Consider the following 14,245-nt stretch of genomic DNA (forward strand, 5'->3'; position numbering starts at 1 on the left):
GTGGGGACTTGAGCTACAATGATTTTTCCAAGTTTTGCAGTAGGTGCTGGAATCAAGACAGTTATGGGTTTGTCACAATTGATATGACAAGAAAACCCAATAGTGGCAAATACAGAAATAAAATCAACAATTTTCTAGACATTGAAACATATATAAATAACCATGAAAAGGCCAATCATTGATGATCTTAAATTAAGAGATTATCTTGTAAAAAGATTTAAGGGATGGAAATCAGAGAACCGAGGAATTTATGAACAACACAAACAAACAGAACAGCCTATTATTGATGCTATTAGTGATTTAGGTAAAAACATCAAAACTGTTACAGAGCAAAATCAAAATTTGATCACAGAGCTTGTACCTGTAGCTGCAAGGAACATATTAGATTATCCAATCACCCCACTTTCCAGTATTCATACACCTAGTCCTGTTGCTCCTCGAAGAATTGAAGCTACTCAGGATCCTATTGAATTGGGTGTTCTTGCTCAAAAATATTTAAGCACACCTAAAGACAACAAAGATGAGGTCTTTGGCTTATATGCTGACACAGAGGGTGATGGTAGCATCATACATAGAATTGGCAATTTCAGAGTAACATTTATGGGAGATGATCTAATTGTATATTCAGAATCTCATCTTGGAGAAAAAGGTGGTTTTGTTAAATATCCCGGCACACCTGTGTTGTGGGAACTGATGACTAGGAAAAGGCCTGGCAACTATACAGATCAAGATTATGAGCACTACAAAGAAATATTAATAAAATCAGATGCTCTATACCAGAACAATGATCCCACACATAAAAGAGTCAAGTCTAGCAGTGGAGCAAAATACAACAATTTAATCAAGCCCATATGGTCACAAATCAAGACAGGTAGTGGAATCAAACAATACAACACGCTGCCTAAAGAATTTGTCTGGGTTGATGATGTCAGGAAACTTGTAGATAGGTTATTGGTGATAGCTGGGGAGGAAAATGCTGGCAACCACAATTTTTACAATGAAAAGGTTGGAATTATGGACATGATAAGCACAAAATTGTCTAATTTTATAGTGAATGACACTAAGGGGATTGGATATCTTATAAAAATTATTAATACTCTACCACCTAAATTTTGGAATATTTCTGAGGGTCGGGGGTTGGTTAATGACATTATAAACAAGCTGCCATTTGAACTACACATTCCAGGCTATCAGTATTGTGGTCCAGGCACAAAATTGGAGCATAGATTAAACAGAGGTGATCCTGGTGTTAATCCCCTAGATGCTGCTTGTAGAGACCATGACATAGCATACAACACACATACTGATCTTGACAAGAGACATGTTGCAGACAAGAAATTAGAAGAGGCTGCATTTGGTAGATTTGTAAGCAAAGATGCTTCTTTGAGTGAAAAAATAGCAGCATTGGGAACCACCATAGCTATGAACACCAAGCAAAAACTGGGGTGGGGGCTCTGAATATGTATATAATAAACCTACAATGAAGGCCAAGGGTGTTATGTATCAAATACCTTATGCAGGTCTTAAATCTCTTAAAACTATTGATAGTCTTTTAACCAAAAAGCAGCGCAAGGAAAAAAGCTCTTGTATTGCCAAGGGCCATGGTATGAAATTGTTGCTTAGTACCCCCCAATTAAAAAAATTACAACAATCCAGGAAAAAATCACATGTGGGGGGTTTCATATTTACTATCCCGACCATCTTAGCAGCACTTGGGGCTGTTGGGAGCTTGGCTGGGGGATCAGCTGCCATAGCAAAAACAGTAATAGATGCCAAGAAAAATAGGGCAGAATTAGATGAATTGAAGCGCCATAACCTGGCCATGGAGAAACAAGGCAAAGGTGTTAAGAGAGCCATTAATAAGTTTAAAAAAAACAAGAGCCGCTTACAAACCAGGATATTGAAGCTTTAATCAAGCCACTGGGCATCAAAAATTTTAGAGGTGTGTACATGTCTGATTCTTTACCAGAACAACCACTCAACAAAGAGTGTGGCATTGTTAATTTGGATAAGTACAAAAATCAGGGCACTCACTGGATTTGTTATCTTAAATATTTAAAAGATGAGGCATTTGTGTTTGATTCATTTGGAGGTGTTCCACCTGAAAATTTAGTAAAATATCTAAAATCAACTAATCTTTATTACAATAATGCCCGTGTTCAAAACTTCAAAGATGTTAATTGTGGACATTTGTGTTTATCTGTTCTCAGATATATGTCTCAAATAAATAAACCATCAATTGAAAATTTTCAAAAGGCCCTGTGGTATCTGAAACATCTCATACAGGAGGACATTTGCAAATTTAAATCAACCCAACACAGAGATTGAGGTTGATCTTGATGTAGGGGATGGCTTTATACACCCCCACAGAGCAGATCTATACATCAAATTTGATGTTGTAAAGCTCGATGGAACAGATTATCCGGCAAATTCAAATATAAGATTGGTAGATAATTTTGTGCCGCATCTGTTCTCTGAAATTGAGATCAGAAAGCATGGTGTTGTTATAAACAGAGTGGATTATCCCGGCATTACCTCCACAGCTTTGGCCACACTAAAATTATCCAAAACCGAGGCTTCTTACTACAAAATAGGTGGATTTGAGGCTGGTGATAAAATATTATCCAAGAGCCACACAGTGCTGTTTCTTATGCGCCTGTTGCCAGGATTCTTCTCAGATTACAAAGATATTATGTGGAAGGGTGGTTTAAGAATCACATTTAGAAGAGCTGCCAATGATAATAATGCTTTGATGAGGTACAGCACATTAAACTCTACAGGGGAAGCTTTGCCCAATACCCACCTGATGAAGGCAAATGCATTATTCAGACTATGGAGCTAAGAATCCCAGTTGTTGAATATGAAGCCAGTAATGCTCTTAAATACAAAGCAGATATAATAAAAAATCCACAGGTTCCTTTACAATTTTATACATATCAATGTGTACAGAAGCCTGCCGCTGGTACTTATTATGAGTTTGATGCTACAAATTCATTCTCCAGTATACAATATGACATGCCGGATTTTGTGGTGGTATTGTTTCAGACTGGAAGACACAATAATCAGAAAAAAAATTCAAGTAGATTTGATAACTGCAACATCAAGAACATATATCTTAAAAATGGCAGAAATGAGGTATTCCCTAGAGAAAATTATAATTTAGACATGTCCAAGGATGATTTCCTTAAATTATATGAAGCATTTACAGCATACAAAAGGGTCACTACTGGCAATACTGACATGTATTACACACCAGATGAATTCAAAGCACAGAGACCCATGTTTGTAATCAACACTTCAAAAAGGAAACAATTTGTGGTTAATGACAGGACAAACATTAAAATTATCTGTGAATTCCACGATACACTCCCCGATGACACCATATGTAGTGTTATTCTCATAGGTGAAAAATCATATGTTTATGATGTAAGAAATGAGAGAGTCACAGAACAATTCTAGAAGATTTTTGCACAATGCATTGTCTTAGTACTAGAAATGCAAGTTGAGGCTGGTGTCCAATTAAAATATTGAGCATATTCCAGGTAACATATTAACATAACAACAACAAGTATTTAAGCATATATTACATTATATTATTGTGTAAGCAAAAGCTCTTATGAGCATTTTTGCCTTAGTTTTAAGTGTAGCCAAAACAATATCAAGGGAGGGCATATTTTTAACAAGTTTATGGACAACAAACTGAGAGATGTAGCTTTTACACACATGGGCAAATCTGTCTGAGGGGAGTTCTACACTAGAATTAAAAATTCTTTAGATTTAAATATGTACACACATGGCCGATTGGGCTATATGCCCCCTCTTGACATAATTTTAAGTGTGGGCAAATCGGGGCATATGAACTCTTCTTTTCTACACTAGGATTCAAAATTCTTGGGGATTAAGAGCATATCACACTTGAAGAAATGGGGAATAAGAGGATCTTGGCATAATTTTAAGTGTGGGCAAATCGGGCTGTTTAATCAAATAACCTCTTCTTTTCTACACTTATAAGTGGTCCTGGTTGTAGTATAAATCATACTACTTGTGTGGGTGTGTGTGTGTGTGTGTGTGTGTGTGTGTGTGTGTGTGTGTGTGGGTGTGGGTGTGTTAATACGTTTGCTCTAGTTTTAAGTGTAGCCAAAAACAATATCAAAAGGGGCTTATTTTTAACAAGCTTATGGACAACAATCTCACAGATGCAGCTTTTGTAAGTGTAGCCAAATCAATCTGAGGGGGGTCATACTTTCCCGGGAAATTCCCGAGGGCATTTTTACAAAAATCTTGGATTAGACGGAGTACCACACTTGAGCAAAAAGCTCATATGGGCATGTTGAGCAAGTTTTAAGTGTAGCAAAATCTGCCTGAGGGGGGTTCATACTTTATCGAGCCAGTAGTATCATCAATTACACGACTTAATACATACATACACAGAATGAGGCAGAAACACCTGATGATTTTTAAAATGATATAACAATAAATAAAAAGAGTTTGTCATTATTCATGTGCTAGCCTTGCAGCCATATGTATGTCATTCAATAGAAAAGAAATTACTAAATATTTAAAAATACATTATTATTAAATATATATAAAGGAATTAATTTGTTACTTTTATTATGTCAGATATTTGTAAAGTAGCTAACTAATTCCTTTACTAACTGGTTAAAGGTGTTAAACATTACGAAATAGTTATCAGGTTTAAGTTTATGTTAAGTTCTTGCTTTATTATTATTGGTGTAGATCTGTAAATTATCTCTTGAAAGAGAGAGCGGGGGGAGGGAGAGAGGAAGGGAGAAAGCATTCCACACTCACAACCACACTACGTTGTGTGTGTTTTCGATATTATCCTTAGTAAAATATATTTGAAGTCAAAACTAATTGCTTATATTACTTTGTTATAACAAAAATTCCTCCCCCGGAAATTTTTGGAGGAGGAATTTTTGATGCCAAGATTGTTGGTGGGGAAAATCCTCCCTGCTCCCCCCTTCCAGAATTTCGCACCCTGCAATGCCTAGATTCTTTCAACTTACACCATCTTCCACCTTCCGCACAAAATGCTTACGTTTATATGTTTAAACACGGTAACGGAGCGGTCATGCAGTATATGGCACTGATCAACCTCTCCTCGAATGTTTTTCTCGACATAATATGGAAACCATTAACATATATTAAATTTTTGCAATGTGATATTAATATCATAGATTGAGAGAATAATAACGAGAGTTATTCTCATTTTTTATCTACTTTGTTTAATATTTTTTTAAATTTTCTTCAGTAGAAGGTACAGCATATTATTTTGATCAGTGAGATTGTCCCACTATGCAAGCGTATTTAATCTCATTCTAAGTATAAATTTTCATCTTTCAAACTGTTTTAGGAAACTGTCTTTCCTCAGATATCGATAATGGGCAGAAACAAATAGGCAAATTACAGAAATGTAATTTTCATCAAAATCAAACTCCAGCTTTCGGCGTCGTAACCTTGTAATCCAGGGGTCCCGGGTTCGATTCCCGGTGGAGGCACATAGTGGTTCGGATCCCACTTTAAACTGTAGGTTCAGTCCCGATTAGCCTTACTGTGCATAAAGTGGACGTAAAACAACAAATCAATCCAATCCAATCCAGCTTTCGGGACTAGAGTTAGTTACTTCTTCGAAATGATCCTCCACCAAGAAAACTGGCAATTATCTGTTGGGGGCTTTCAGACAGAAGTAACAAACAACAATTTGCATGTGGCGCTGGGGTTCCACACAAACTGTGCACAACGGAATAGGTACTTCTTTTCCATTGGGCATGTCCTACCAAAGGCCGAGGGACACGATACAGGCGTGCCGGATCCGAGTGACACGCAAGCCACGAGAGATATGTGCGGCTTGTCCTGTCACCCCGGTACGAAAGGTTGCATTTATTTCTGAAGGTTCGTTTCAAAGTGACAAGTTTCGGTTGTGTCGTTTCACTTGTCACTTTCGTCTGAAGGCTGCCATACGTACTAGACTTCTAACGAAATTTCCAACTACTTTCAAGAAGTTTGCTCGCCAGCCAAGGTCAGTTCAATACTACATCGATTACTGTCGCGGCAATACTGTTGGTGTTGAGTCGTAAAGTGTCCAAGCTGTGACTTTCATAGAGTTTACTAGTATTGTATGGCACAAAACTAATACAATATCTTAATAATCAAGTTCTACAAACTGTTTTTTGAGCGAAACATACAGAACGTTAATAATTTATCTAGATAATCGTAATACATTTATCTGCAAAATATCAGCTGTATGTCATTTGCCAAAACTGCCGATTTATTTGTAAGACACTGGATATTAGCAAGAAGACCTGCAACAATAATCAAATTATTGTTTGATGAAGAATAAAAACGCGAACTACAGAATGATGGAGTGCTATTTTTGAGAAAGTTGTTTGGTTTGAGTTCGTGTTTTAAGTCTACTTTATGCACAGCAAGGCTAATCTGGACTGGACCTACTGTTTAAAGTTGAATCCGAACTACTGTGCCATGTGCCTCCACCGGGTATCGTACCCGGGACTCCTTGATTACAAGGCAACGACGCTACCACTGCGCCATCGGGGAGGCCCTTGAGAAAGTTGTTTACCCTACAACAGTAACCAAGGAACACAAAATGTTGGTAGTGTGTTAAATTCTCCCTTGCACATCTTTCCAAATGCTAATAACGGCGAGAATATTGGTTAGCAAAAGTTGCGTACTCAAGTAGAATTCTAAATGAATGAAACTACAGGCTTACATAGGTACACGACCAACGTTTATGCAACTTAATCTGTGAACCTAACATAATTAAATTGCGTATATGATGTGAAATATTATATAACCTCTAAGTAATTATTCTATGTAACACATACAGGGTGTCATTTTAATGGCGCCCACGGACCACGGAAACATATAGAGGACATCAAAACAAACAACCTTTCTCAGTAACATTTTTCTCGTTGGTGTGTCGATTCGACGCTACAACCGTTCAAAAAAGGCCGTTTTGCCGCCTGGATGCTGGCAACCCAACACAACATTTGATCCATCTGTGACGTCATATCCTGCGGCGAAACAGCGCACGGCAGTGTTGCAAGGAACACACAAATATTGTGAAAAATTACAAACTACCAACCACATTATTAGTTTTAAAACGAAGCGAGAAACGCGTCCAGTAGACTGAACATCATAGCCTACCAGCCAGAAGATCAGCAGTCATCTAAGGAAAGGGGGAAGTGAACCAACGATATGGGAAATGGTAAAAAACGTATTCAAAATGAAGTGTCAATATCGGATTTTGTCTCAGCCTACATGTCAAATATCATCAACAATAAATGTTATTGGACGAACAGCTTACATGTGGCTGTTTACGCCCAGCTACATGTCAATTATATTTGCAAATCTCGTTGCAAGGTTGATATCTACAGGTTTGTGCCCATATGCATTTTGGTATTTTTGTGCTTATAACGAAAGTATCCAAGTTTCACGTTGTTACATTACAGCTAAAACACGTACAACCACAGTAACAATGTAATTATGAATCAGTAGCGAATATACTGCCCTGTTCACAGTTCAACCATTTTTGTCACAGCCTCATAATGCCCTGAATATACATTATATTATGTGTTGCTTACCTTTGGAATTTTGAGTTCTTTCATTTCTATTTTGTCATCTGTTCAGTGTGTCACAGACAACTAGTAGATCAGAAGGACGAAGTGGATAGACTAAATTGTAGATGGCAACTTGGTAACTAGATTTGCAAATATTTGACATGTAAGCTGAGACAAAATTTGATATGACCACTTCCACTTGAATTCTATTTTCTTTCTACCATTTTTCGTATCGTTTGTTTACTTACTGTTAAGTTACAGAATGTGTTTGTTCGCTTTGTTTTACGGTACATAATGTGGTTGATTGTAGCTGTCATTTTTCACAGAATATGAGCGTTCCTGGCAACCCTGGAACGCATCGCTTCACGACGGGATAGACGTCACAAATGCAATCAAATGTTGTGTGTGGTTGCCAGCATTCAGGCGGCAAAACGGGCTTTTTTAAACAACTTTAGCGCCGAAATTATGCACCAACGAGAAAAATGTTACTGAGAAAAGTTGTTTGTTTTGATGTCCTCTATACGAATCTGTGGTCCGTGGGCGCCATTAAAATGACACCCTGTATATGTATTATGGATATTAAAAATATATTTTACCATTACACAATGATAAACACATGCTTCTCTACATAAATACCTAATAAATGTTATTGTTCTTAAAACAATATAACGACTATATATATATATATGTGAATGTACTTCTAATTTAGTTATTTCAAATACACACCTGTTGTTGTTGATGCGGAGGAGGTGGCTGTTGCTGCTGTTGCCACATTGGTGGTCCTGGAGGCCCGACTTTTGTTCTCTTCATACACATATTGCACATCCATTCTTGTTTCTGAAATTTTAAAAAAATATTGTGTTTGAGAACAGCCTGAAATAGTTTCATAACATGGCTATATTAACTTTTTATAACGAATAGAAATTGACGTTACTGATGCCAAGTGTTACCAATATTTGAAAATTCAAAGAGTAGAATAAAAGATGAATAACGAGAAATATATTACAAGTTTTGTTGTAACCATGAAAAATATTGTGCGATTTGAACCAGAAAGCTGAATTCCTCGCAGCGTTACTTTCAACAGTGAAATTAGAAGTCAGTAAAATAAGTTTTGGAATTCATCATACAGTCTAAAAAGGGATGCTGAGCCAAGGAACTAGTAAATTTGATCCAGTAATTAACTTCGAATTTGTGATCAAATATCATGTTTATTGGTGTGGAAAAAAACGTTATGTGCAAAAGCAATGTACGCAACGTTCATGACTAGCAGAAACGGGTGGGAATCTCAGTTACGAAGGGAAAAGGACTCACCAACGAAGACTACCAGGATCAATATGAAAATGACGGATCGTATTATAATATTCACGGCAGAAATGACAGATAAACGCAGAAGTGACTGTGAAGTGAGAAGTTATGTTGGTCTTGAAAGATAGGTTCATTCGTCTGTGTCTACATTATTCATATGGAATAACTACTTTCAAACAATACACAAACTATTTACATGTACTACTTATCAGTAAACAAAATAGCCAAACAATTGTTTCTCGTGTGGACTAGGCATTTACTTTAAAATATAAATATATACATTTAGAGTTATGCCATCTAAAAGGTACAGTTTGAAATTGTTCTAACAATCCTCTTTCTTCTGTTCTAATTATAGGAATTTTAACATGAAAAACTACGTTTGTGTCCGAGAACATGCATTGGGGAATTGGAATACTATAATATTGACTTAATTTATTAAGTGGAATAGCTAATGTAAAACCTTTCTTAGATACTTTGACCATTATATTCATCAAATCATCTCTTAATGTTGGTTGTATAATGGAAGTCATGGGTAGAGTATTATGAAAACATGCATTCTGAATTTCTCTATACTCTTGCTCAATTACTTGATTTAATCCAATCTTATGGAATAACATAATTCTCATTTGTTCTAATAATCCTTTATACTGTAAATTTTGAGACATATTAATCAATTGCGTGAAATGAAAATTTTCTGAGAATCGAATATGTTCAAATTTTTCCTCTACTGCACCTAATGATTAGTTCATTTGTTTGGCCATATCTTCTAGACCATGTCTAATGGTTACTATATCCCTATCGTAAGTTTTTAAGCGTCTAGTAATCTTTAAAATTGCTTCCTTCAATTTACGATTTTCTAATTTAAAACTTTGGACTTCTTTATCTGTTGCTACTGTGGCAACACCACCCAAGGAAATCTCCCAAAAATGGTAGAATTCCTCGTTTCTTGCGATTTGGTTCATTTTCAAAATATTCATCTGTAGGGAATTCTAAAAAGATGTCTTATTTATATGAGCGAGAAAGGCTTCTTGTAGCTCACCAATGGCTTCATCAATGAAACAAAATAATGAATCAGTTTCTTCATGTAGCGTACACAAATGATTTCTTTCTGCATTTTAGATTTTCCATAAACTGGGTTCTACAAGCGGAGGTTTAACTAGAACGTTATCATAAACTAAAGGGATGGTGGCCTCATACATGGTTACTCCACTAATTATGTTGCAATTAAACGTATCGGCGGAAATGGGTTTCCAACTATTTGGTTGAAGTGTACTAAAATCGCCAGAGAATTCAGACGAGAGAGTTTTAATAGACGTTGTCGAGCATCTGGAAGTGACATCGACATCACTCTCGGCATGCGAGGAAAGTGAAATTGTTTCCTTGGAAGAAGGGTCATCACTACTAAATGTGATAGTCCCTCTTCCTGATAGTTTATCAGAATAGGATGAATCTAATATTGTCACTGTCTCATTGTCTGATAAGGTTGTTGTCTCCTTACTTGAAGACGGTTTTGGACTAGAGGTGGCTAAAGATAAGTCCATATCAAATAAACTATATGTAATGACTGAAGGTAAAGTTTCGTGATTTATAGCACTCGAATAAGAACTAGAGTTAGAATCACTGAGCGTTTTGGTTTCCTGATGAAATTGTTCTGGCATATGTTGGGCGTATTGTCTCAATTGAGGACTAAAAGTGGTAAACGTTGTAAGTGCCAAAAACGAAAGTGTTGGGAAATACCATCGTTCCGCACATCAGCCCGTAAGAACGTGCACACTAGTGACCTTTTTACACGTCCTTTGAACTACTTAGAGGGCTACCAGCCACATTTCACGTTTACCACATTATAAAGCATGGCACATTTCACAGTTTAACGTGAAAAACCGTGTTTGAATTATTGTGGCACTTACAGCGTTTACCAATTTTAGTCTTCAATTGTTTATCGATTGGGACAATGTCAGTATTTTCAGAATCCATTTTTGAAGAAAATGATACAATCAGTAACTAAACAGGGTTTCCAGTAATTACGAGTACTTTAAATTTGGCCATTTCCTACCGAATGGTATTTGTATTTGGTATTTGTCTCTCTGTCAAAGCTAGAGGCAATTAACAATGTACTATCATATTTCTGGAAATTTTCTAACACAAATCTTTTTGTGATACGAGCAACTTTCTTAAGGAAGGCGTTTAGATCTATTCCATTTGCCATAGCAAATTCATAATTAGCTTCTATAAATTGTTTCCATTCAAATAATGTTCCATCCTTTATGTACTGAATATATTCAGTCTAGGTATTGAACTATATAAAATTTCATTTTTACCTTTATGGGTTATATATGGTTTATTTTTAAGAATAATACATGTAGAAGATGTTTCACATGTAATGTTTTATATTAAGATTGACCAAGTTGAGATATTCACCTGAGATCCGTAAGTTAGAATCAACATCCCGTTTCATCTCACGAAGAGCAATAAAAGGAAAATAAGAAATTAGGTGAGTGAAGAAACCTTATGAGTTGTATCACCGAAGAGAAGGCAAATCCTCTTTTCACCGAGTGTTTTTGTGATAAATGTCTGAATCTGAACACGTGTTAAGTGAATTGAAGATATTTGAACTATTAATAACTCCAGAAGCCGTCAGAAGACGAGTGCAAGAAATTATAGATGAGATAATAGTAGAAACATTTGATGGATATCCTCTAAATGATGTGACAAGAACAATAGAATCGAATGCTGTTGTTTTTAGCCTAGAGTCTTAGTTCTTTTAATTTGACCTTTGGAAATTATCAAGTTAATCCATTGATTAGTGGAGGAATTCAAGAATTACCATTTTTAGAATGGAGTAGGTTGTTACTTAATGTTAAAATGAACACAGTAACAGTGTTAACAGAGTGGAAAAAGAGATACTGATTGAATTGGAAACTTAAAGTTACAGCCGATTCAAACGGACATATCAGTCTTGGTAGAGTAGAACTTCCACCCAAGAAAAGTACTAGTTAATAAGAATCAATGTCAGTGCATTATTTGAAGAAGTATCCTCATATACCTTTAGAATTAGAGAATAGGAAAATTAAGTATAGAGAGTTTTTACTTTATTTCTTTGACACGAAAAGATACACAGCAGATCAGGTGTTAGAGAATCAGAGTATTGTCAGATTTGAATATGTAATAAATTATATACTATCCAAAGCCACAGTTATACATTTTGCCGATGTTTACTACGCACTAATTGTTTGAATTGTGTACACCGTATGGCCCACCACCATTGGTGCCCATACAAATCATACAAGAAGTGAAACAAAACCACTTGAACATATTATCCCCACCAATTAAGAAGAGGAAGTTACACTAATGAACCTCTAGCCCATAGCTGTTTTAAAGGATAGGAGTAAAACACATTGTCCTTTTTGTAAGACAAGGTCATTAGCCTAATTTCCAGATTTTTGCCATAACCGATTTAATTGTGTCAATATTTATTGCCCTAGTTTTAAATAGTACGTTCTTAGACAAAAAAGCATTATCTGTTTAAAGCTCCCGTAACATTGATACTACGTACTTAAATAATATTTTTGTGGGTTTTGTAAAGAGTTTTGTCATAAAAGTGTTTTGTCATACAAGTGTTCAACAGTATACAAACTGTCCACGATTTGATGACAACAGATCTTGTTATTTCAAAATGAGTGAATCTATCCCTAGTGACATGATTGTAGCCTTCAAAAGGATAATACCCTTTAACTATTGGACAAATAAATGTAGCGTGTCAGAGTTCATTGTCGACAGACTTGAACTGCCCTATTATTGTTACCCGACCATCGACCGATAAGTTATACTACTAGAGAACATTTCTGTTTACCAGGAAAACATTTGATTAGAATGAAGAAGGTCATATATGGAAAATCAATCTAAAACGTTGTATGTATACGAACTACGTGATATAGTTCATGAGGATGAAGCCCGTGTAGTACAATATTTCAAAGATTTTGTTAATAGTGTTTTATGCGATCAACACCCAAACTTAGTGTTGCATCAGAAACAAAATCACATTGTAGACATTTGTCTGTTTGTAAGAGACTATAGCGATAGAACCCCAGAACTGAAATTGTGGCCTTTTAGTAAAATTGACGAATGACTTGTATATCATTGAAATGAGTAATGGTATCTTTTTCTTCCTCTCCAGACAAAAAACCAGCTGAACAACAAGATTCTTGATGGCATTGGATCTTACAAATCCCGACATATGGACGTGGGTTTTAGAAAATGTCTACACTCTTTTTGATGTGGAACATTTACTCTTTAGAGGAACTTTCATGATTGTGTTAGATAACCCCACCAGTGACGAGCATTGTATATAAGCTCGCCTTTTCTCTTAAAAAGTCAGTCTAGTCTTCCAACACAATCCGGTCTTCAGTCTTCCAGCTCTAGTTCGAACCCAGGTTCAGTCCTGAGTTCTAAAGTTAACTTACTCAGTGGTTATGAAGCTGCATTCACCTAGATGTTAAAGCTGTAAGGTAATGTATGTTCTTTTGTACACATTTGTCTGCCTCTAGGTCTGAAAGGCCTATGTAACTTTGTTGTTTATTCCTGTCATCAGTAATGAGAATGAGGATTCTACCAATCAAATAGTTATGTTTCATTGCGACGATCACTCTTTTAGAGTGTTTATACTAACTTATGTATACTTTCATAACTTTGTAACCAATAACCAAAGAATATGTTTATTAAGATTACCTGCGTGTTTCTCTTCTTATTTCTTTGTTCAGAAGTTATCATGCAAGTTCTTTTCCAGAAGTCATAATTTTAGGTCTTAACTCTTGGAAGTTAAGTGGTGGTCCCCCATATGCCCTTTTCTCTCTGTATTTCGTACTCTTCTGCCGGGAGTACAAATGAGAAAAGAGTGTGCAGCCCAAGAACATAGTTCTGTGCTTAGGTGAACACAGTGGCTGTGAGATCCCTGGTGAGGTCCGGCAAACTTATGTGTTAACGGACTCTGAAGGTGCCTAGAGGTTGAAGTTGAAGTCCAGGGTTCGAGTCAGGGTTCGTGACAATAACGACATATAATAGGCCTAATAACCGTCTATTCCAGTCCTTCGTCCCGATTTTTGCCAAAAACTGCCAATTTCTAGAGCATTAGTGCACAGTCGGTTCCTAAGAACCAAATATTGTTGATATAAAACAGTACAAGTGCAGGTTAGAATTGATTAGCGGTGAGGTGAGGTACCCGACTAAAATTCGCCCTTCCCAACTGCAATTTCTGGATCCGCCACTGCTAGCCTCACAAATGATAATTAATTAACATGTAGGCCGAGGCCTACGAGCAAGACGAGTGCAAAAGCGTACTGGATTTT

The 14,245-nt window shown here is 36.3% G+C and overlaps 1 protein-coding gene across 1 annotated transcript in view; it reads right to left on the reverse strand.

The window, feature by feature from the left end:
* The window catches only part of LOC145984124 (uncharacterized), a 928,179-nt gene that overhangs the window by 611,714 nt on the left and 302,220 nt on the right, over positions 1-14,245 (reverse strand). The window contains exon 5 of the mRNA XM_083117559.1: positions 8,325-8,435. Within this exon, the coding sequence (XP_082973685.1) occupies positions 8,325-8,435 (111 nt within the window). The remainder of the gene's footprint in view (positions 1-8,324; positions 8,436-14,245) is intronic.

The sequence above is a fragment of the Lepisma saccharinum genome, chromosome 2 (assembly GCF_977018435.1).
Source record: "Lepisma saccharinum chromosome 2, izLepSacc3.1, whole genome shotgun sequence".
Classification (NCBI taxonomy): Eukaryota; Metazoa; Arthropoda; class Insecta; order Zygentoma; family Lepismatidae; genus Lepisma; species Lepisma saccharinum.